General features: G+C 36.6%; 1 protein-coding gene across 4 annotated transcripts in view; it reads left to right on the top strand.

The window, feature by feature from the left end:
* The first annotated feature begins 627 nt into the window (after positions 1 to 627).
* TTC29 (tetratricopeptide repeat domain 29) overlaps positions 628 to 25,222 on the top strand; it is a 209,784-nt gene continuing 185,189 nt past the window's right edge. Inside the window, exons 1-4 of one of the 4 annotated variants that reach the window (XM_070504863.1) lie at positions 628 to 804; positions 3,818 to 3,857; positions 9,019 to 9,116; positions 10,994 to 11,077. In XM_070504863.1, coding sequence (XP_070360964.1) covers positions 9,025 to 9,116; positions 10,994 to 11,077 — 176 coding nt within the window. In that variant the 5' untranslated portion in view covers positions 628 to 804; positions 3,818 to 3,857; positions 9,019 to 9,024. Of the gene's footprint in view, positions 805 to 3,001; positions 3,194 to 3,817; positions 3,858 to 9,018; positions 9,117 to 10,993; positions 11,078 to 25,222 lie in introns of those variants that run through there. The other 3 variants (XM_070504862.1, XM_014838138.3, XM_044767149.2) reach the window with 3 other exon arrangements.

Raw genomic sequence — 25,222 nt, 5'->3', positions numbered from 1 at the left:
GACTCTATAAAAAAGGAGAAATCAAAACACAAGAGCTAGCAAAGACTAAAAAATATGATTCCTCCCCCCACCCACAAAACAATCAATAAAATACTGGAAAATAATATTGTCAAAAATGTCCAGATTTTAGAACAAAAGGCAAAGAGAATTTAAAAAAGATCAGAGATAAAACGTATAAATCTGGGTCTGTATTCAGCAAATAAAAACCATAGAAAAAGATAGCAAAAAATGAGAAAAAGAAATTATTTTCAAAATGGTAGAAGACAATTATCTAAATCTGAGGAAGGATGTGAGTACTCAGCCAAGTTCTACCTAGAAAATCCCATGAGATATTAGATCAAAAAGGATAAAGAAAATATCCTTAAAAAAATGCCTGAGTTGAGGGAAAAAAACAGGTCTTGGATATTCATTATGACCATTCATAGTTATTAGACTCAAATATCAGAACCAAATATTGGTTCTTCTATTAGGCACCGGTAAGATCGAAGTTACCTGCTCTCTTAAAATTGGGTATGGCCATGTGACTTGTGGTCAATGAAATGTGAGAGGAAATGATGACTATAATTCTGGATGAAGCCTTTAAAAGCTAATGTGAAATTTACTCTTATTATCTCCTCTCTGCCACAGACCAGCAATGCTCCCGGTGGTAGTGATCCTCTCAGCGTGATTCTGCTGTGAAGACAGTATAGATCAAAACCCAAGGCTGACCTGGGATGGTTACATATTGTAATCGAGAGATAGACTTTGTTGTTTCAGGCCACTGAGATTTGGGGTTGTCACTGCAGACACAGATCTTATTATAAGGTATGAAAATAAAATGGCACTAGACTTATCATCAACACTGGATACTGAAAAAAAAAAAGAATGAAATAATACCTTCTAAATTTTGAGGCAATGATTGTTGACTTAGAAAGTCTTACCCTGCCAAATGACCATACATTGTTCGATATGAAAGAACGCAAAAAAATTTACCTCATATGTTCTTTGGGGATGTGTTCAGTGAAATAAGAATGATTCAGAATAATTTTCATCTTGAAGGTGATGATTGAGATACTAAATGAACGTTAAGAACAATTGTGGGGAGTAGTTAAGAGGTACTGACGTCCACCAGAGGATTGTCATTCACTTCTTTGGGAGCTGACATTACCTAAAAACCTTTCTCCGGAGCAGAAATCAGAAGAGAGCACTCGATCTTATTAGGTCAGTAATAGCCATCAAACTATTATTGCATTGCCTCCCTTCCCTCACCAGTTCTAGGTGGGAAAGAGAGCGCAAGTAAGGAGAAGAATTCTACAGAAGAATCAGTTTGAGGAACCTCTATCCATTCTGTCATTCGTTCAATTAATTCAAAACATATTTTGAACACATACTATATACTAACCCCTATATTATTCTAGAAAATTCAGAGAAACATAAAACAGTCTCTGTTTTCTAAGTGCTCACAATCTTTCAGGAGAGATTTACTCATATAAACCAGGCACCATGCAAAGTGATACTCATATAATAAAAGTAAGTCTAAGAGGAAGGAGTAGAGAGAGGAAGAGATTAATTCCATGTGCTGAATTCTGTGTGTGTTTTCTAGAGTCCTCGAAGTTTTCACAAGGGCCTGAGTCTCTAGATAAAGTTACACCTGAAGCTGGCATCCTTTGGTTTAGAAAACAATCAGTTTCCATTTTTGCTTATGCCAGTTTGAGTCAGCTTTTCTGTCTCTTGCAAAGAAAGTTCTCTAACTGAATTCCCTAGCTCTAAGAAATCTTATGCTAAGCAGAGGAGAAAGAAAATTAGTCAAAGAACTGCCCATGAAAAAGCAACATGCAGGAGGAATAAGTCTGAAGAGGCAAGAAGGAGCTGGCTAGAAAGCCAGGCTAGGAGAGCCTCATGTGAGAAAGGAAGTGCATGGAATTCACAACCTCTAAGCAGAAGAGGCAGCAAGGACTGAAACAGAATTCACACAGGTCACAGTAGAGTTGTGTTAAGGTGATGCTGGAAAAAGGGGGGACAAATTCATGAGAATAGAATGGGCATTCCTGATGTGGGAGATCCAGGTGGAGCCCTGTCACAGGTAGTCACAGTGATCAACTGAATATATAATGTAAATTTGCATGGTGGAAATAATTTAGTAATTTGCTGTAGCAAATTAGATGTTGGAGTGAAAATGTGGTTACGGTTGTTATTCTTGTACTCCAAATAGAATCGATTTATGGTTAATAGAAGGACTCATGTGAGCAATATTGCTGGCTCACTCTCCTACAGTATGTGACAGTAGGCAGTGAATAAAAGTCTTGCTTTCCATCACATTTATATTTGATAAGTAATAAGCAACAAGCCTTCTTGCTCTCTATATGTGCGAAAGAACAGCAAAGAAACTCACTTCCTTACGCTTACATGTGAGAGAAGGGATGGAATGATGGGCTGAGATTAACAGGCTGACATTTGGTAGGTGTGAACATAAAATACTAAGCGTTAGGTAAAATTTTAAAAGTATGTATATATAAATACAGGACGCAAGGAGATTCTATGAAAGAGACCTTGAATTTTTAGCTCATCACAACTCAAAATTGGATTATCTTTCTGGAGACAGGGGTAGGTGTTTTTGCGGGGCAGGGAAAAGATGGTTCCAACTGCAACAGAGGCTGAGGAAGAGGGGAATGAATGACTTATTTAGTGGCATCAGATCATGCGGGTCACGAATGACAAGCCAATCGTTTTCCTATCAATCTTGTGGACAAGAGGGAAATATTGTAAAATATAGAGAATGCAAAGCTATGAAGGAGATGATCCAGGGCGGCAAATTCGAGGCCCTTCTATTAAGTGAACTAGTAACGTCTGAAAGCGGTCTGAGAACTGCCTTGCTTGAAAAGCCTGCTGGGTCTATAGGCCCCGCACAGGCCTCAATAGACTCCGCCCCACAGGCTCCGCCCCCGTGTCCGAGAAATCTGGATGCTGCCCCAATCCTGAGCCTGTGATTAGCCTAGCCCCGCCCCTGCCCACCCCGCCCCGTCCCCTCTGTATCCCTGGAGACGCTCTCGCGTCCCCTCTCGGAGCACTGGCTGTGCCAGGTCTTACACCCACCGTGGGAAGAGGGGGCAGCGCCGGCGCCCAGCACCTGCCACTGGTGGGGGACACACTTGGGAGGAACAAAAAGCTAGAGTTGTTCCCCAGAACCAGTCCACCGAGGTTCTTAACAGCTGAGGTGAGGCTCGTGGTAGGACTTGAATGGCTCCTAGAAGAGGCGGGCTGTTCTTCCAGGCTGTCCCTTCCCTGACCCCGACAGACTTTCCTCCGTGAGTCTGTGGACTCTGTCTTAAGCTTCCTGAGCCTGAGCCGAGGTCCTTGCCGTTTCCCTCAAGAAATGAGTAGAAGTAGGAGCAGGGTTAAGACGTTCTTCTCGCTCCCCAGTCAACTGATCCTCTGAGAACAGTGGAAAAATAAACAGGCGTAGGAATAAATTATTAGTTCCGTTCAGAACGAGGTGGGGGCAGAGAGGGAACTGAGATGCCCTCGGTTTGGGTAAAGATAACTGCGTCTCTCGTAAGTTAGATCAAATTGTTATCCCTAATGTCACATTTGTATTGGAATATATCAATAAGTATACATATTTCAGATGTATGGGAATTAATGATTAGTTTCTGCCATAGAGTCTATACTTTGGGATTTAAAAAAAGTTCATCTAAACACAACGCAAGTGTTTAGTATTTGTTGTATGAAGAATCTTATCTTATGATTTGGGGCGGGGGAAGGAGTTATTAACTAATTTTTAACTTTTTTTCTTCTGTCCTTTGCTATTAATCTTTGCTTCCTGATCTTCAAACTGAAGTCTGCAAGCCTGGAGAGAGCTTCAGCAGTAATCTCCAAATGTAAGTTAAGGGAAACATGGCCCGCCTTCAAACACTTGTCCTGCTTTAGATTTTGATTTAACCACCAATAAATTTCAGTTGATAGGAAATGTATGATTTCTATTTATTTTATTTAACAACTATTTAATTATGTACTATGGAGTGCTAGAAGTGTCCAAAAATTATGATACAAGGCATAACTATTTAGTGACTCTTTAAACGTCTTCATGTGAATTTTTTTTTTTTGCTCTTTTCAGGAGCACAGTTATTGATATTTCTTCTGTAGTTTTCTTTGACCATCCATAGGAAAAGTGTTTGTAGTAATAACATTAAAAGTTCTAATTCTTGTAAATGATTTGGTTGGCCATAAAAAAATCATATTTACTTTGAACTCTCTTGACACATAATAAATTTGCTTGCTGTGGTTTGTTGGCTTTATTTCACACATCTCAGCTTTTACCCCAAAGTGGCTGAATTCTGGAGACAGTGGTCAGCCTCAGACAGAATCACTCCCCAAGTAACCTCTGTCTACACAGTGCTAGGCCTTCCCTTCCTTTGTGTTTCCTGATGAGGGTATCTCTGGGGATAGTGGGCAAGAGGGATACTCTTTGAAGAATTTTACTTGGGGGCCAGAAATTTCAACTCACGCCATGGGACACATTCAGCCTTACCCAGCACTCTCAAACCTTTCATCCTGTATTTCTCCACTCTCATTTGTCTTCTCAAGTGGAGGCCAAACTTAGAGACTGTAAGTGTGATACGAGAGCCGACCAGCAGATCAAAGAATCCACCAAATGTCTTCTGAACACCAGCAGTGGAATGGCTTCAGGCAGCCTTTTGATCTTTGTCTCAGCACCCGTGGTGCCACATGAAGCACCATCCACTTGCTGGCACTGGGGGAGCTGCCTCTGGGTCCTCCTAACAGACTGCTGCACCCTTGGCTCCTGGGGCGAAGCTGGTTTGGGTACCAGCCAGAGAGGTACCTCTCATTCTCCTCCTCCCTTACTCACCTGAATCTGAACCATCCCCCACTCTGCAGTGGTACCCACCTTGTGTGGTCTCCTCTGTGGTCTTGAGTTAGGAGAACCCTGAGGCAGTGCCATCGGTAAGGACGTGTCCCATTTCTGCTTCAGGCCTAGGTGAGTCACTCCGCAGCACTAGTCCCATTCCTCATGGTCAGAGCTCACCTAGGAGCTGAGAACACTGTCAATCTAACACCAGGAAAATGATACAACTCATTTAACAAAGAGCAAAAGGCTTTCTTCACTCGATAGGTATAATTTAACTCTGAAACAACAGGCTTCTAAGCATGCTTGCGCTTTTTCTCACTTATTTTCCCCTTCGCTGCTTTTATATGCTGGAATACAGCTACTTGGCTGCTTTAAGAATATGTAACATAAATAAGACTAAACTTATAAAACATGAAAAAGATGGTGATTCCTTAGATAAGAAAATAATTTGTTACGGGATCCCTTTAAATATTTGATGCAGTTCAAATATTATATGTGTAAAATTTCAGTATACACTGTATCTATTATGTAAAGCAAAATACCCTTATGTGACCACATATTGTGAAAAACAAAATCCCCTTTCCCAGCAGGCACAGGCAAGGTAAGATAGGGGTTTATAACAGGGAGGGAGCCCTGCTCAACTTCCACCCTAACTTTGACCTTAAACTTTCCCAAACAGATTAGTCGAGGGATATTATTTCCAACATGCAGTTAATAACTTTTCTTCCACTTTATCATTCAGCTCTGACCACCCCCCATTCAGAGTTTGTGCCTTAAGGCTTGCCAGCAGGGCTTGCAATACTTACATTAAACTAAATTTAAGAGTAAAGGTGCTCCTGCTGCTAATGTTCTCAGATCAGAGGAGAGCAAAATGAAGGAACTGGCAGCTGAAACTTTAATGGTAGGAAACGTTAACTCAGATTTTGAAAAAAAAAAAAAAAGAAAAAGAAAAATCACAGTTGATCTGTGTGACAAAGAAGACATGTTCCTCTCCATGTATAACATTGCGTTTGATTTCATTCAATGCTTATATTTTCTAGCAGAAATCATCTAACCCATCTAACCATCTAACATCAAAAAGGATGAATTTTATATCATGTACTGGAAGCCCAACTTTTGAGGGGGCTTATGCCTATCTTGATGGGATATATTGGCTGGATCAGAGCTTCTGGGGCCTGGTCCCTCTGTCCGTCTACAAGTAGCTGGGTCTTCCTAGTATTTGGTAAAATTACCAGTAGCTTTTCCTCATTTTGAAGCTCCTGGGTGAACCCTTCAAAGGCCCCTGCAAGAATGCAGAGACCACCCCTGCCTCAATGCTCTTGGTAAGCAAACGGGGCTCTCAGAACAGTGTCTTAATTCATAGAGGACGGAATGTCCCAGCTGAAGCAAATACAGTCATTGCTTTCTTCTCTCCCTTTCGAAATCTGCTAGGGGTAAACAGATCAGGGTTAAGAACTGAGATGGCCCAGATTTGCTCTGTAGCATCAGAGGACTCTGGAACATAGCGTCTTCACAGCTTCTCTGAAATAGGCTCATGGGAATTGGGTCTGGGGAGTTTTGGTGTCCCTTCAAACCCGTACATGAGGTCTAACCCTATGTTCATCATGACTTCTCACTACATGTTCTGCATAATGTTGCCATTTAGTCAGTTCTGGTTATCCCAAGAACTAGTGAATATAACAGCTGATCAGAAAAATAGATTTTTTTAAGTTACAGAAGAAGTCACTAGATTATGAAGTTATGAAGTATAATACAATATGTTTCTCATGTTTGTTCTAGAGGAGAGGACTAACATTTGCTGTTTAGACTGTGTACTTTAAAGCTATAACTATATAAAAATAAGTGGACATTATGTTTCATGGATCATATCATGCCCTGATAATCTGGGTAATATTAGGATTCTATTATATCTAAAACAAGACATTGATCTACATTAGAATTTTGGCATTATTATGTGAAAAATTATTTTCAGGCTAGGGTAATAATTTTTTTTTCAGAACACAAGACTATCTATTTCTACACTGAATTTCAAAAGATTTTCCCTCAAGTATTATTGCTCTCCTCCTCCCACCACCCCCCACCATGGCTTTGCGGCAGTAGAGAAATATTGTGTCTCAGCCATCTACAGGAGGCTCTACCTCAGGTGAGACCATGTCTCCCCACCTCCACTTCTGCCTCCTAAACCACCATCCTCTTTCACCCAGAACTCACAGCAAGCTCCCAGCTGGCCTCTCTGCTCTCTGCCCTTCTTCCCCGTACAGTCTAAATTCAAAAGAGAAGCCAGAGGGATCCTTTCAAGGTGGAAGTCAGATCACGTCCCTCCTCTGCTCAAAATCCTCCAATGGATTCTTACCTCAATCAGAGTAAAACTCACAATTTTTATAGTAGCCTTCAAGACCCTATACCATCAGAACACCAAATTTCTTCTTAACTTCTTTGACTTCCTCTCCTTCTGCTCTTATTTATCCCTTGGCTACTGGGTGAGCATTTGGGTACTTTCTAGTTCATTGCTTTATTTTTTGCTATAGATCTTATCTGGTGTTTTATGTACTTTATTTATGTATCATCTGTTTTTCCCCTATATCCACCCCCTATAATGTGAATTCCTGAGGTCAGAGATTTTTGTTCACTGCTGTTATCTTCAGCACCTACAATAGTACCTGACACCAAATAGAAGCTCGATAAATATCTGTTGAATATATTCAAGGCCTAGATTGATAGTCATTTACTCTAGGAGACACAGGTAGTGAATGCAAGACAAGTGATTCAAAAGTGAAAACAAGCCTTCCAGTTGCTTAGTGGAGCTAAGCGTAGATAGAGGTCAAAACTGGCGGAAATAGTGGTGGGGAATCACTGGGCTTTTGGATGCTTCTCTCTTTAACAGTAGAAGCGTGGGTTATTTTGCATCTGAAAACCCTTGCAACATGTGACAATTTTTCTATTCTAAATCCACAGACATATTTCCACATTTCTTCCTCTTCAGGGTAAGGTTTATATAACTTGATTTTATAGATCCACCTTTATTCTTGCTCACTTACCTTCTCCACTGTGGCATATTGCAATTCCCAAAGATGGCTGCAACACTATCTCCCATCTCATGTTCTTTTCTTTCGATGTGACTTTGATGCTCTCTCATCAATAGGTGGGTCTGTGTTCACTAGTCTTGAATCTAGGCGGGCTCATTACAGTGGAAGTGATGCTATGTGACTTCCAAGGACAGGCCTTAAAAGGAGATACAGCTTCCACTTGGCTTTTCTTTGGGATACTTGCCTTTGGAGCCCGGAGCTGCCATATCAGAAGTCTACAGCTGCCATGCTGTGAAAAAGCCCAAGCCATATGAGGAGGCCATATGTATGTATTCTGGCAGACATACCCAGTTGAGGTCCCAGCTAGTAGTTAGCATCAACCACCAGATATATGAGTGAAGACAGATGATTCCTGCTTCCTACCATTGAGCTACCCCTAACCTTCTGAGTCTTCCCAGCAGAAGCCCCAGCCATTGTGGAGTAGAGAAAAGCCATTCCCACAGTGCCCTGTCCTAATTGCTGACCGGCAAAAAGTGCAAAAGATAATAAAATGATTTTTGTTTTAAACAATCTTTTTTAACCCACTATATTTTGAAGTGATTTGTTACACTCTTGTAGCTGTGTGTCCCTCAGGATAGCTCTCTCCTTGTTGAGAGTCATTCTTAGCATCTATCACTTCTAAGGGAAAGCCTTTATTTGTGAGTGATAAAGTTTTTGGAAAATAGCAAAGTATGAGCAATTTTCAGTTATTGACTGTAACAGGAAAGCAAAGCAGGAAAATCTGAAATCCACAGCTGTCCTAAAAATCTTCACCCTTTAATTGCAACCATGTTACTTAACAAAACTCATACCAAAGCTCCTGACTGTCTGAATCTTCAACTCATTTATCAGATTTTCTCCTTGTGTACTTCATAATGGAGATGAAGGTAAGTCATAAATTGGCCAAAAGGCAGATTGTGGAGGAAAATAATGAGAGACGCAACCTGCAGAATCCACTTACTGAGTATCATTCCTGAATAAAGAGCTATAGTTCTGCTCACAGAGGCATTCTCAGCTCAGATGACAGACTGTGGATCTCTAATAATGTCTTAAAGGATTCTTTGGAAGATTTATCCTTTAAAATACCATTTCGTTTTCTTTTTATAGTTCAGAATGACCACCCTGCCCCCACTGCCCATGACACGCCCAAAGCTTACGTCCTTAGCTAGACAGAAGCTGCCTTGCTCCCCCACAACAGCTCCAAGGTACGTGGCCCTGGTTTTTATTTCTTCTCCTGCGGAATGAATTTCTTGCAGTAAGAAAAGTCAATATCATATTTCAAAAACAAAATTGTTTAAAGACAAAAGTATTTGTTATATTCAAAATATTCAAATTTACTGTTTCAAAAGGATTGATGAACTTCATTCAAATATTCAGAATATATTTAATTAGCAAGCTAGTGCTCGTATGATCATTTTATTTCCTATTCCAATTATATCATGGTTCCTATAAAACTTCGGAGATACATTTCATTTTTAAAATGTGTGTGGAGAATAGAAAGCAGATGCTTTAGGAGTGAAAAGTCTATGGCTTATAATCCACAAGGCTGTGAGTGCTGATTTCTGTTTTGGGGGAAAGAGGACACAGTCTTACTAACAGGGTAGGCTGGCAGGCACAATTTAGCTCTTAAAATGATCCTGGAGCCTGAAAGCGCATCATCAAACTGCTGTTGCCCGTGAACGGCTGCCGAGCTCCTGGAGTTATAGCCAAGAAATGCCAGGACAGAGAACGCAATGTGTTTTGTCATGATTATGAATATTAACTGAGATTGTGTTATTTAGACATTGCCATTTATAGCCGTATTGGTTTCTAGTAATGCACATATTATTTATCAATATAAATAATTTACATATGTAGGTTTGATTATTTTTCTTACGTGCATTCCTTTCAATTCCTGCAAGGCATAATGATCAAAGCATTATGAGACTACTTTGTTCTGAGAAGGATCATACCTCATTTTCAGTATTTCTGGGAAAGACCAAAGCCCCTGGACCAAAATAAATACATTCGGCTATACTAACATAAAAATTCTTTTATAATAGCAAATCAAATTTTCTTTCAAAAATTTTTGAAAATCAGAAATTCTTCAGTGATGCATAATTTCAGTATATAATACACATATTTACTTATTGGGCTATAACTGACATAACATTATATTACCAGTATATATATATTATTTTCCATTTTACTTTTAAATAATGTGAAATATTAACAAAGTCTGAAAAAGTTTATTCTTTCTGTCTTCTTTAATGATTGAGACTACATTTTCTTTTCAACATGAGCAGAAACATAGCCCAATCTCGCATCCCTAAAATAAGAGGTATTTTAAAGAATATTATTCTTGCACTCATTTTGTTGAAGAAAAATATTTTTATTGTAACCATTTAAAGCAAAGTTTTGTATCAACCTTCTCCATTAGCTTCTGAGTAAAATCAGATATTTGCTTGGTCCCATACTCGTATGGTTGTAAGATGTTAATAGTAAGCTTATTTTTAAAGCTGCAAGGGGTGTGAAGAATGAATGCACTAAACATGTAACATATTTCTCAGTAAAGTCCTCTTAAAATCACTTTGCACCTTGAACTTTTAATAACAATTTGAATTTTATGTGTGACAGAAAAACCCCCACTCAACAGCATTTCAGAGCAAAATTTGCTGGTGTTTAGAACAGATAAATTTTACACATATGTATCAAATACATATTCTTAGTTCAGGATTCTGTGCCAAGAGAATATCACTTCTATAGTTGGCAAATTATTCTGTGAAACAATGTGAGTAACATGGAAGATCTTAAAAGCTTTGAGGAGAAAACTCCATTTATTTAAGGCTGCAGATTTTGTTAACGTGTTTGTCTTTTATTTGTTTACACATTGGGTTTAATCTTCTTCCCTGTCTTTTTCCATTCAAGAAAATTCAAAATTTGAAATTATCAATCAACAACCTAACTCTATAGCTATTGTAGAACGTTTATTATATATGGTATTATTCCTGAATATTGCTGTTCTCCTGGTGGCATTTTATATATTTGGTAGCTTTTCAACTTGATAAGGCAGTGCTTTATTATTTCTTTCCATTTCATTTAGGTCTCAATTGATCAAAGAAAAAAATGACATAGATCATTATCTGGAAGAGAATTTCAAAGGATTGTCAAAAGCGGAGGTTGCTGCGTAAGTATAACCTCTTAAAGATACTTTAATATAAAGTTTGTTTCTTTTGTCTTAATTCTTTATTGAAATTTCAATTTTCCTGTGCAGTACACTTTTTCATTGGAACATGGCATTTAAAAATTAAAGCTCATATTAAATAGTGATAAGTCATATCTATTGATCTTACACATATCAAAGTCTTTAATTTTATGGCTTTCAAAATTCTCATATTTACCAAGATATTATATTATCACATTTGCAATATTTTAGTTAAACCTGTGCCGTTAATTGCTTAATAACCTCCATTTTAAGGTATGTTGCCTCCATGGGGGAGAAAAAAGCTTTAAGAGAAAGATGCATATTTCATTTTTTCTTGTGATTTTAAAAAAAATCCTTTAATAAGGTATCTTCTCCCGCCGCCCCACCAAGAACCCACAAAAAGATTTAACAGATCATAGTTTATTGGTTAATTTTAAAATAATTCTAATTGTCTGGATTTATTTTTTAAATGAACAACATAAACTTTGCCATTTTCCACTAGTTATAACCTAATTGATGGTAAGCCTAAAAACAGTATAAAAGTCCATGAAGGTTAGTAAGAAATGAATGGAAACCTAGAAGAATAGCTAAACAGGCTTAATATTTCCTACCTACATGCTTAGTGACTCTGTTAGAACTTTAGATGTAAGCATTGAAAAGCGAAAATCTTATAAATGCACATGCATCTTATGGAATTCATTAAATGATTCAATTAAAATATTTTATACAGCAAATGCTTTTAAGACATTCTATTAGTTTTGTTTAGTGCTATGGTATACCAGTGAAAGAGCATTCCTAATGATATTTTTGGTATAGGTTTTCATATAGTCTAAAATTCTAAGTCTCTTGGTATGTTTCATTTTATCAGATATTATCTTTGTCAGTTTCCATACGACATGGAAAAATGGAATAGTTCCTTCTGTCAGTAGCTACTTTATTTTATAGAGTGACAAAATTTTACAGTAACTGTTTTCCTTGGAGCTTTATTGACTGCTGCGTGTAGTATCTGGGGTCTTTGGTTAAACGCTGTTCTGGTTGTTAATTCATTAACTTTCCATGGTGACCATTTGGATAAAATTAAAGGTCAATATTGTCTGATGATACAATTACTTCTTAAAAGAAAAATATGTATGAGCGATATTTGCATTCTGATTTAAATATAATGACATCAAATATCTGTAATTGGCTTAAGAATTATTAAATTTGGAATTTAACTAATGTCTCACATAATTTAACAAGCTCAAAAATCTGTATACTTAAAATCTTCTAAGCTTTCAGTCTGGAGTGAAGAAAACTTTGATTTAAGACAATGCAAAATAAGCTATGCCAATAAGTGTTCTCTTAATAATATTATCTTTTTCACTAAGGGTATTACCAAATGGATTTCAAATCCATGTTATGCTACAGAAAACAAGTAGCGCTGGATAATTCTCAAGCCTTGCTATTGTGTTCTTCTTAAAGCTTCTTTCATTTGAATATTTTTTTCAACTAAAGCTCTTTCCCTGAGATAGTGGATGCAAACCTTAGTGGGAAGATAGCTTGTACTTATCTCACTAATCTGCTTTTGATTGATATACATTCTAGACCTTGCCCCCAAAAAACTAATTGAATAGCATGTAAAGGAGAAAATTGATGAATGATTTCAGCATCCCCCAGCAATACCCAGCAGGTGCCAAGAGGAATTATGCATATTCTGTTAGCCAAGGAATTGCTGCATAAAACGTTTTATTAGCCATTCAACTCTAAAAAGATAAATTGGTCAAGAAGCATTTGTTAAGTCCTTACTTTATATCTAATGCTAGATTTTTCACAGTGGGAGAGAAAATTATATTTTGTCATAAAATACCTGGCCCCATCTTTGTCTCTATTTGAGACAGTAAGATCTAAGAGCAAGAAACAAATATGGAATGAATGACTGTTGATTGTCCTGTGAGGTGCAGCCTAGAGGTCTAGAGGAAATCAGAGAAGACTAAGGTGGAAGGATGAAACTAGCCAAGGAAGACAAATTTTGAATTTGATTCCCTTTCTGATGACATAAAATGCACAAACTGGTATGCCGCAGATCCTCAGTGTACAAGGATGTAATGGGAACAAATTGGTGAATCAAATTTTCAATCAGACAAAAGCAATATGTAAGATATACCCTCAAATCCCTCTCTATCCTCCCTTATTCTTCTCTAGGAGGGTAATAGATATACTTATTTATAGTTATTATACAACTGATGTACATTAGCTTTGATACCCATAATATGCATGTGCTCTTTTTCTAGTCCTACAATAACAATTCATCATCTACCCCAAAATACACCAACCTACTTGTACGTAAACTCACACTCTATGACTTTCCTCCTATTGCAATGAGTGGAAAGTACCTGTTTTTGTCTAAGGATGATACCCTTACTTGTGTTCTGGATACCACCCCTCTTACTTGTTCCAAGTCTTCCTCTTGCCGTTAAACATGTTTTCCCTCTACATCATCAATTTCTCCCTTTCCGTTGGATCAACCTCACTAGCATTCATATCTACTCTAGTATTTCCCTTGACTTCGTATTCCCTTCCAAGTTCTACCCCATTTTTCTGTACTCTTCACTGCATTCAGAAGCACTCTCAGTATTTCCACATCCCATTCTTTCCTCAGTTGATTCTAAATAGGCTTTCAGCCCCAGGACTCATTGAAATCTGTTTAGGTAACCAATGTCCTCCATCTTTACCACGTCTAATGGTCATGTTTCTGTCCTTGTCTTGCTTGATGTCTTTTCAGCATTTGATAGAGTTGAGCAGTCTCTCTTTGAACATTCTGTACTTGTGATTTCCAGGATGCCATGTTCTATTGTTTTCCTCCAAACTCTTTGACTGTGCTGCCTCAGTCTCCTTTGCTGGCTGGCTTTCTCTTTTCAAACTCTCAGTGGTAGGTTGTCCTAAGGCTGGGTCTTAGGCTCTCTACTCCAGCTACACTCTCTATCTGGATCCAGTCTTATGGCTTTAAACATTAGTAATAACCTGACAGCTATCAAACTTGTAAATCAGCCCCAACCTCTCCATTGAGCTCCAAATTTTTTATATCCAGCTGCCTCCTTGACATATTTGCTTTACCTCTACTGCCCCTCACTCCCACCCCCAAAAATATTCCTCCCACAATCTTCCCCCAGTTCAGTAGATGGCAACAAGGCAGACTTGAATTTCACCACCCCTCTCCTATCTACTCCATCAGTATTTCCTATCAGATATAACTTCAAAATATATCCTGTGTTCATCAACTTCTCTTCCTTGCACAGCCACTGTCATCTCTTACCAAGACTGCTAGAATAGTCTTCTGTTTTTCTAATATTCCCTCTACTCCACCAAAATTCAGCCACCAGAGTGATCTTTTGAAAAAATAAGATCGTGACACTCCCCTACTTAAAACCCTCCAAGAGCTTCCCATTGCTCTTATGATAAACTCTAAACTCTTCATCATGGCCTAAAGCTGTGTGTGGTTTGCACTTTGCTGACTTCTCTGACTTTATCTTCTTTTTTTTTAATGTTTTTTAAATTTTTTTTAATTGCAGTAACATTGAATTATAACAATATATAGCTTTCAGATGTAAATCGTAATATATTTTGAATTCTGTGTAGATCACATTATGTTCACCACCCAAAAACTAATTATAGTCCATCTCCTCACATGTGAGCCTAATTACCCCTTTTGCCCTCCCCCGCCCCGCTTCCCTTATGGTAACCACCTGTTCTCCCCACCACTCATTCCTCTCAGTGTGGCCTTTATTGCTGACACTCCTTCTTGTCATGCAGGTGTTACCTTGAATGTAACCTCCTCACTCTGCTGTTCCCTGACCTCATCATCTAGTAGCTCTCACCCCACCCACACTCACTCTCAGTCAAATCATCTGGGTCTATTTCTGCTGTAACCTGGCTCCCATCTTTCATTAGGAGTTTACATGTCAACTGTCTTCATCCCTAGCAGAATGGATGGTCCACAGCAACAGGAATGTGTCTGTAGGTATGCTGCTGTTTCCCCAGAGCCTAAACAGGGTCTGGCTCATGGTTGGAGCTCAACAACTAGATGTTAAATGAATGAATGAGTGAAAGAATAAATGTAAGATTAATCAAGAAATAGGTATACTGCTATGAATATTCTTTGGTTACAACACTTTTAGTTAAATGTTGTATGTAGCTGGCTTGACCCTTGAATTGAGGAAGTTTAACTCCTCAAAAGTATTTTATGCACATAAGTAGGAGTATAAAATTTAAAAGAATAAATGAGCAGGTTAAGCTAAAGTAGTTTTACTGGAATAGCAGCCAAATCCAATTGATGAGAGTTTATTTTACTTAGAATGGGTAAAATAGTTCAAAGGCAAGAGCTTCTGGGTTTTTTACCATCTATATTTACAGAAGGAATTTCAGTATGCTTCCTTACATTTTAAGTGACTAGATTATCATTGTGCCTAATAGGTACATTTTTTTGTACATTGATAATTTGACTTTCTTAGATAAGTCTTCAAATAGTTCCTTGATAGTAGTTAACTGATCTTTAACAACTAAGGAAGGTCATGTGTTTCTGTGCTTTGGATGTTTTTATTCTGTATTATATTATCAGAATGCATTATTGGTCTTAAAAAGGACTTTGTGTCACTTATTATCATATCATAATTGCTTTGAGTAGCTAAGTAACAAAAGTGTCATTTATAGATTCAAATAAAAATTTCTGGGGGGCAGTTTTCGCAGCTTTAGCTATGTATATGAGGATACAAATAAACAAAATCATCAAGGGACAGAGAATGTTCATCTGCTCAATATTATTTTCTGCTTCGGATATCAAGTTCTATTATGTGGAAGAATAGATTTAGTTCAAAACTGAGTGCCTCTGTAAGATACTGCTTTCTTTCAGAATATCTTTCAGCATTGTCAGTTGATGTTTACTGAGCATCACTTTGTCAGCACAGTGGCCATTAGAACCATCAGTTACTGTATTCAAGAAGTTTGGGTTATGAAGAAACAAAGAATCATTTATTTTCATATCTTTTAAAGCGTTGCTCTCCTGCTTTATTTCAAATTGTATTATATTTACTCAAAGTAAATTAGCGTTTTGCCAGTCTTAGGTTTTCATCTTGCGTTTGTTTCAAAATTGCCTTCCAAAAGTGCTTTTATGAACTACGCATACCCTTGTTATCAATTTAGCACCTGGATTTGCACAATGACCAGGCACTCAAAATATATGTAACAAGATGAAAATATTTATTTGGGATTTAATATTTCATGGTAACCTTATGGGTGTTTAGGCCCCTTCACATGTGCTCTTCCTCTGCGTCACTCATTTTGTTTACTTTCAAATAATTTTGTGAAATCATTATTTTTCTCTTCAAAACATTTTACTGTTTTGTAAATTAGTAAACTCTGTATAGAATTTTGCAAATTAAAATTCTGTACAGAATTTTGCAAATTCTTCTTTCTGAAGAAGGCAATTGCCAAATAAATGGTTACGTGACTAACAGGAACAGGCAGGGAAGAGAAGGAAAGAGTCTGCCCCTTTCCTTCTAGGTAGTAAATTGGATGTTAAGGTCTTCTTCTTGATTCAAGATAAAGAGACAGGATTTGGGTTCTCTGAAGCAGAGAGACAATTATTCCTTTCTTTCCCCTAAATATATGTTAAAAAAGAAAAAAAAGCAATAGCACAGAATACAGATGAGAACAGAGGAGGGGTGCCATTCCTTTTTATTTTTATTTCTTTATTTACTTATTTATTTAAATTCTAGTATTATCTTCCACAGCAGAACTCTAGGATGTGAAACTAGGGGAAAAAAAGACTTTTTGACCATAATAAAAAAATATTGACATCAATAAAGTTTCAAATTTGGGAATCTAAAAAGTGCAGTTGGAAGGAACTTAAAAACGATTGTTCACTAGGTGCAAAAAGGATCTCAGATTTTCAGCAAAGCAAATTGGGGGATAAAAAGGGAACAAAGATTTCAAATGTCAACAGAACACAAAAGTGCCAATTTCTTAGGCATGTTTGTCTTTATGTCCTTCAAAAGTTTGCTTTAAAATATTGTTTTCATGTAAACTATTTAAACTTAGCAGCTCTAATAGACTTTAAAAAAGGATCTTTGTCAGGGAAAAGCATGAGAATTATGGCATTGCAGCTCTGGCTATTATGGGAGCTGGTTTCTTCCTCTGTTGAAAATATGGCTTTAGTACTTGATACCTGTGTATGTAATCTTATGCAGGTTAGCCGACTTCTCTAATCTTTGATTTCCACAACTATTTGAGAAGATAATAAGAGGAAATTCTGATGGAAGTTAAATGAGATTCTCTACGTGAACCACACGTAGACAACACTCACTTTACCTATTATCTTTAACTGTCATTGATCATTTTTCTTTGGCTTTTTAAAACATTTATTAATAATATAAATAACCTAAATATTTTGCATTAACTTTGAGTATTGATTTAGGTAGTGATATTAATTTATCATTTTTCTTTAAAAAATGTATACTTACCTGTTTTACTTTGCACTGGATATCATTTTCATCATGTTCAGAAAACAGAGTTTTTAATAAGAGATGCATTTCAAACTTAGTAATGCCAACTGAAAGGACAATTTTTTAAAATTTCAACACATAGTAACTTTGCAGAAATTTATTTATGCTGTGCCAAGCAATACAATTTACGTAGCCTGCTGAGATATTCCAAGCAGTTTTTAAAATCTTTTTATAAATTGCTTAAACTTGTCATTACTATGATAAGACTGCTTTAAGTATAAAGCTATAGTCTTAGAAATACATGGAATATAGCCAGAGAATGTAGCTCTTCCTATAATAGCTCATAAACCTCGAGGTGCACAATGGCACTCCTCTATTTGGAAATCACTTGGGAAGTTGCCTTTTCAGTAACAAGGAGCAAAGTGATGAGAGGAGATAAGCACCCAGGTACCACAGTAGTTGAATCAGTCGGAACTGACAGTCAGTGGGATGAACTCAGCCACATCACCCATAATTCATGGGGCGAGATGGTTTCATTAGGTTGAGTTTTGTCTTTGGTACCGTGTTCTCTCTGTTTTAAGAAAGCATGCGTGCAAAGATTCAAAACTAATTACACCATTTTCCATTCTCCGTTATGATTAAAAAATTATCATCAATGTTGATATTGCTTCATACCCGTACCTTATTCTATTTTCTACATTGGAAACTCGAGATGTTATAATAAACAGTGTCATCTTCTCAGTACTTAGAACAAAATCAGGTTATGGGCTCACAAATACTCTTTTGCTTTCCCGGGGCTTCCTCAGATATTACCAAATCGGAGTCTTTTATAGTATGCAAAATTAGGTGATTCCTACCTCTAAATTAAAGAGTACAGCATTATCATTCTCTTTTTAAAAATTTTTTATTGTGGAAAAATTTACATAACATAATATTTGCCATCTTAACCATTTTTAAGCATACAAAGTACATTAAGTACTTGTCATTAAGTACATTCACGCAGTTGTGCAGCCATCACTACCATCCATCTCCAGAACTCTTTTCATTTTGCAAAACTGAAACGCTATACCTGATAAACAATACCTCTCCTTTTACCTCCTGCACCCAGTGCCTAGGAACCACCATTATACTTTCTGTCTCTATGATTTTGTCTACTCTGTGTAACTCATACAAGTGGAATCCTACAGTGTTTATCTTTTTGTGACTGGCTTTCATTTGTCACTGCCTTTTGTGACTGGTATTTCGTTTCGCAGAATGTCCTCAAAGTTCATCCATGTTGTGGCATATGCAAGAATTTCCTTCCTTTTTAAGGCTGAATAATATTCCATTGAATGCATATACCATAAACTAATAATTGAAATTTGGTATCAAAGTATTGTTTTGTTCACCTTACTCTGTTTCATATGGCAGGAAAATGAGAAATATATTTTAGAAAAACTTGCTATGTTTTTGATTTATTAGTTTTTGCTTCATTCTATGTTTTTGCATTTAAAGATTTTGGTTGTTTGGAAGTTCACCAATGTGGCCACCTCAGTTCTTAAATCAATTAAACTGAATTAATTATGTATTAATTTACTTGTTTTTGTTTGTTTTCAAAATTAGAACAGTACTCTTCTTAGAACTATTAAGCTACTTTTTCTCTAGTCAATAATATGTTGTAACCTTCCGGATAAATGTGCCCTAATATAATTGATTGTCCCTCATAACATAATTAATGAATTACTATAGTGTCTTCTAAAACTCCTAGATAATCAGTGAGAAAGAATCTTTCCAAACTTCTTTTCCTCTTAAAAATTTTTTTTCATTGCATTCACATTATTCCTAAGGGATCAGAAGTTATTTGGTCAGAATAATTTTGAAGAGCTTAAATTTTATTCTAAGTCTATTGGGAAATCATTGGAACATTTTAAGCAGGGAAATGATTTGATAGAACTTCATTTTAAAAGGGTCACTTAGGATGTTTTGTGGATATTTGCCTGGGCAACAGCCAAAGAGAGAGATGATGGTACATTGACCAGGGTAGATGTACTGGAAATGATGAGAAAAGGTCTTATTTAGAATATATTTTGGTGATAGGGAGATCAGAGCTTACTGATGGAATGAATGCGGGGAGTGAGTAAGGCAGTAATCAAAGAGGACTCCTTCTGAACTAACCTGAGCAGCTTGGGAATGTATTGTTCGCTCCTTAGTCTCCAGTACTTATAACAGTAGCCAACACATAGTAGGCCCTCAACCAATATTTTTTAACTAAAGCCAGTCACACTCCAGACTATGTGATTTCTTCTAATCCCACTTTGAAATTTATCCTTTGCTCAAATAATAATAATGACTAATATTTGTTAAGCACGTACTATGTTTCAGATACTGCTTTAAGTGCCTCATATGTTTTCAGTCATTTAATCCTAGAAAAATCTATGTTGGTTCCATTTGCAGCTACGGAAATTGAAGCACAGAGATATTAAGTAAATTATCCAAGGTCACACAGGTGCTAAGTAGAAGAGCAGGAATTTGGACCTAGGTAATCTGGTTCCAAAACCCATCCTTTAACCATTACACCATTCTGTCTCTGCATTTACCCAGGTCTTCATTAAACAATGTTCTCTCTTATCTCTCAACTTTAGTGTATTACCCTTCCCTTGGCCTAGAATGCTTTTTCCCCTTACCATTTCATTTCATTCTCACTCATCCTTAAATGGCTCAACTGTATTAGGTAGCCTTGCTACTGTAATACCTGTAATGTCCAGAACTCCTCCCATGGCACTTACAGCATTGCTTTGTCATTTTTCCTCTACTAGACTATAAGCTTCAAGAGGGCTGGAGCCATGGCTGCTTTGCTCACATGTGCATCCTCAGTACTCACACAGTACTTGGCTCACAGGTGTTGGGGGGAATCAATGAATGGCGATCTTTCCCCGCTTTGTAGCCTTGTACATGTGCTCTGCCTGAAATGCCCTTCCTCCTCCTGCCTTGGGCACTTGGTATAATTTTATGTTCCAGCCTCAGCTTAGCTGTGTCTTGCTCTGTGAGGCCTCCTTTGATCCATCCTCACTCACGTGGTAGAGTTCAGAGCGCCTGCTTGAACTCTCTTATTCGCTCTTGATAATCATGTACACGTAAAGTCTTTTTCCTTCTTGAATCATGTTTAACAGACTATAGATTGTGACCCATTGGTGGGTAGTGGTTATGACCCAGCAGTTTGAGGGTCATGACTAGCATTTAAAAAATGAAAGAATGTAATAAAATAGAATAGAAAAGAGTAATGTACAATGTAGGCTAAATATTGGGAGGCTGCCAGGTGTAGTGAAATGGAGCATGGCTTCTAAAACCAAACCCCCTAGACTCAAATTCTAGCTTCACACTTACTGACAAAGTAACTGATTGATTTTGGCCGAGTTACTTAACCTTTCTGTGCCTCAGTTTCGTCATCTGGAAAAAATAGGGATAATGATAGTAGGGCCTGGCTCATGGAATGGTTACAAGGATTAAATGAATTAATATTTAAAGAGATTAGAACATTTTGAATATTAGTGCTTTTACACTTTTGTTTCATATATATGCATATATGAAATATCTATGTACATGTATTGAATTCCAATGAAAAATGTCTTACTGTGAATTGCCATAAGGAAAGGGCTCTTCTCTAGACTTAGAGTTCTTTGAAAACAGGGATTGTGTTTCATTCTCCTTTAAGACTCTTCCGACCTACATAAAATAACTTTGTTTCTTGCTCACTTTCTTTCTAGAAAGGATTGAAGAAACTTAAAATTAACATTTTATATTACACAGCTGTCAGATTATAAATAGAAAATGAAAGGCAAATACAGAAGTATGTAAATATACTCCCCTCTAGAGTTAATATGGTTCTCCTGAGGGAACATTAAGTTTCACTCTGAACTTCTGGGACAAAAGGAAGATGTGATGGACTATAGAATTCTCATGACCTGATGAAAGGAAACACATCAGTTCTTCAAGATGGACAGCTTTTTCCTGATAGTAAATTCCAAAACAAAGTTATCATGACCTCATATAAGAAAATGGAGCAACATAGTAGGACTTTGCACACCTAATGAACAATACAATGGCTATTCTGGACAGCTTGTCATAAATATTGCATCTCTTAGCTACATTCTATTTCAGACAAGATAGTAACGGGTAAGATATATTATATGAATACTGTGCACTGGTCTCTGTATTAAGTGATCCTCACAATAACCCTGTGAAGAGTTATTACTCACAGAGACCAAGGCATAGGGAGGTTAAGTAATTTGACCAAGGCAATTTAATGTTATAAAGAAGCAGAAGCAATGAGATAGAAAAATGATTCATAGAGAAGAAGGAAGGAATAGGCAAGAAAGAAAATGGATCAGACAGGCATCAGAGATCAGATTTCCAGACTCCTGCTGAATTCCCAGTGCTACTGTGGATCTAAAACCTCCTTCTGGGTTCACCTCATGAAGAGCTGGTCGTTCTATATTCCCAATTCAGATTTCTATAAAATCCCCTTAAGCTTGTCTGAAACAATCTCTTATCCTACAACCAAAGTAGCCAAAGAAATACATTGCTAAACAAACAAACAAAAAAATTGTCTTAAAAGTTTAGTTTAGGGCTTTTCCACTTCAAGATCAAGATGAAGATGGATGGCTAAGCACTTTCCTTCCTATGTTTAAAACGACCACACAGAAGTACAAAAGATAGCAAATTCTTACCATGATAAGAAAGAAAGGAAGAAAAATGAGAGATTCCAGGATTTTCAGAAATACATTTTTAGAATATTTTGGAATATTACCAGGGATAAAAAGTGACATTTCATAGTGATAAAAGGAGTTGGTTCATCAAGAAGACATAATCCTAAATGTTTGTGTTCCTAATGACAGAACTTCAAGATACATAAAACAAAAACTGGTGGAAAGAAGAAGAGAAACAAACAAGTCCACAATTACAGTTGGACTATAGTTGAAGATTCTAACACTGCTCTCTCAATAATTAATAGAAAAATCGGTAAAAAATCAAAGGCTTGAACAATACCACAGGTAAGTAATTGACATTTACAGAACATTCCACCAAACAACAGCAGAACACACATTATTTTCAAGTGCACAGAGAACATTTTTTATCAAAGGAGATGACATTCTGAGCAATAAAGCAAATTTCAATATACTTAAAAGGATTTAAATCTTAAAAAATATTTTCTCTTACAACAATTGAATTACATTAGAAATAATAGCACAAAGATCTCTGGAAAACCCCCCACAAGTGTGGAAACTAGACAACATACTTCTAAATAAACCATGGATCAAAGCAAAAATCACAAGGCAAATTGGAAAATATTTTGAACTGAATGGAAAAGAAAATATGGCATATCAAAATTTGTGAGAAGCAGCTAAAGCAGTGCCTAAAGGGAATTTAATAGCATTAAAATGCTTATATTAGAAAAATAGAAATGTCTAAAATTAGTGCCCTGATTTTTCATTTTAAAACACTAGGGAAAAAAAGTAAATTAAGCTGAAAGCAGAGAAAAAGGAATGGTAAGATGAGAGCAGAAAACAGAAAAACAGAGAGAAAATGAACAAAACTAAAAACTGGTTATTTGAAAAGATCAATAAAATTGTTTAACCTCTAGTCAGACTGATCAGAGAAAAAAGAGAAGACACAACTTTCCAATTTCAGAAATGAAACCACTACAAATTATTCAAATATTAAAATGCTTATTAGGTAATGAGCTTTATGCTGATAAATTCAACAACTTACATGAAATGGCTCAATTTCTTGAAAGACACTGCCAAAGTTCACTTAAGCAGAAATAGATGATACAATTAGTTTATATCCATTTAAGGCATTGAATTCATAGTTTTGAAACTTTCTGCAAAGGAAATTCCAGGTTCATATGTCTTCAGTGGTGAATTCTACCTAACATTTGGGGAAGAAATAACATTTGAGGCACAAACTCTTCAAGAAAATAGAAGAGGAAGCACTTCTCAACTCATTCTGCGAGACTGGAATGACCCTGATACCAACACCAGAATAAGCCATTACATAAAAAGAAAATCACAGAATAATATTCCTCATAAAGAGTGATGGAAAAAAATCTTAAAGAAAAGCAACAATTGGCCTGGATTCCTGTCAGGGAAGCTGGGGCACCACACAAAGGCCTTTTCATTTGGCACTGATGCAAGGACTAGCCAGCCTGTGCTCTCCTGACCCACACATCTCTGAGTGAATCCTGCAAAGAGAAGAAATCCAAGCATGCAACCTATGTTAAGAAATCTAGAACTTCATCATCACGCATGGACAAATATCCTCTGATATTTGAGGAAATATCACAATACAAAGAAAAAAAAAGATGATGAGAACACTCAATCTGAGTTGAAACAAAGTTTCTCCAGGGGAAAGGAGAACTTTAAAAGATTTCCAATTTCTTTCCTTACAGACCTTGTAGAAAATCATTCATTCCTCAAAGATGTACCTGATGCTTGAAAGGATTTTTTAAAAAAGAATTCTTCAAAGTTAAGATAAAGATTGCTGAAATTCTTTTAAAAAAATTCAAAAGAAGGGATGGAAGAGAAAGACAAAGATCTCTCTCAACACATGAAGTTAAAACTGAAAAGATATAGAAACTGTTTTAACAGGTATGAGATACAGAATATCATTCCGGGGGTGAATATTTATCCAAAATAAAGAGAGAAAAGAAAATGGAAAGAATGAATGATAATAGCTATATAGATAGTATAGATATAGGTAGAGATAGAGATATCTTAGAGTGGAAAAAACACACAGATCTTTGGGCTGCAAGAGACTACTAAAGTAATCAGAAAGGAAAGACAGAAAAAAAAAAAGAAGAAAAAAAAGCACCACTTAGATACATCTTTATGAAATTTCAGAACACTAAATATAAAGAGAAGATACCAGAAGCTTTTGAGGTTTGGGGGAAAGGTTGTTATCAAGAAATAAATAGCAGACTACTTTCACAGTTGTCAGTAATAACACTTGGTTCTAGAAGAAAAAGGAAGAATGTCTTCAAAATATGCAGAACAATTATTTTAACTTAGAATTCTATACCCAGATAAACTATTAATGAAAACTGAGAGCAAAATGAAAGTCTTTTCAGATAATAAGAGGACTGGAAACACCTCTTCCTATGCAGTCTTTCTGGACCCATCACTCCTGCCCCAAAAAGGTTAATTTAGAGTCTAGGGGAATACAACAAAATTTCATGAAAGAGGAGGCTATGGGATCTAAGAAACAAAGTACCTAATTCAGAAGTCCAAATTAAATGCCTACAAAGTCGCTTTGACAAATGATGTGATTAAGCATCTGAAAGGTCTCAGTGATAAGGTTTAATATGCACATATTATATATATTAAGGCTAAGGAGATGATCAGGAAATTGAGACGAGTATCATTTAAGTGTTCTATTAAGTGTAGAAAGGTAATAGAGTATATACTACCTATCTGTATTATATAAAAATAATAATATAAAAAATCCAGCCAAAAAAATTTGCAAATAGACCAATGTCCCGTAAACTTTCCCTTGAATTGAAATGCCACCTTTATTAAATACTAAATTTCCATGTGTGCCTACATATACTTGTACATATATATTCTGTTTCACTGATTTATTTGCCTTTTCTTGTATCAATGCCACAACTCATTTT

Source organism: Equus asinus, chromosome 3, assembly GCF_041296235.1.
Source record: "Equus asinus isolate D_3611 breed Donkey chromosome 3, EquAss-T2T_v2, whole genome shotgun sequence".
NCBI lineage: Eukaryota > Metazoa > Chordata > Mammalia > Perissodactyla > Equidae > Equus > Equus asinus.
This window is presented reverse-complemented; position numbering and strand designations above follow the sequence as displayed.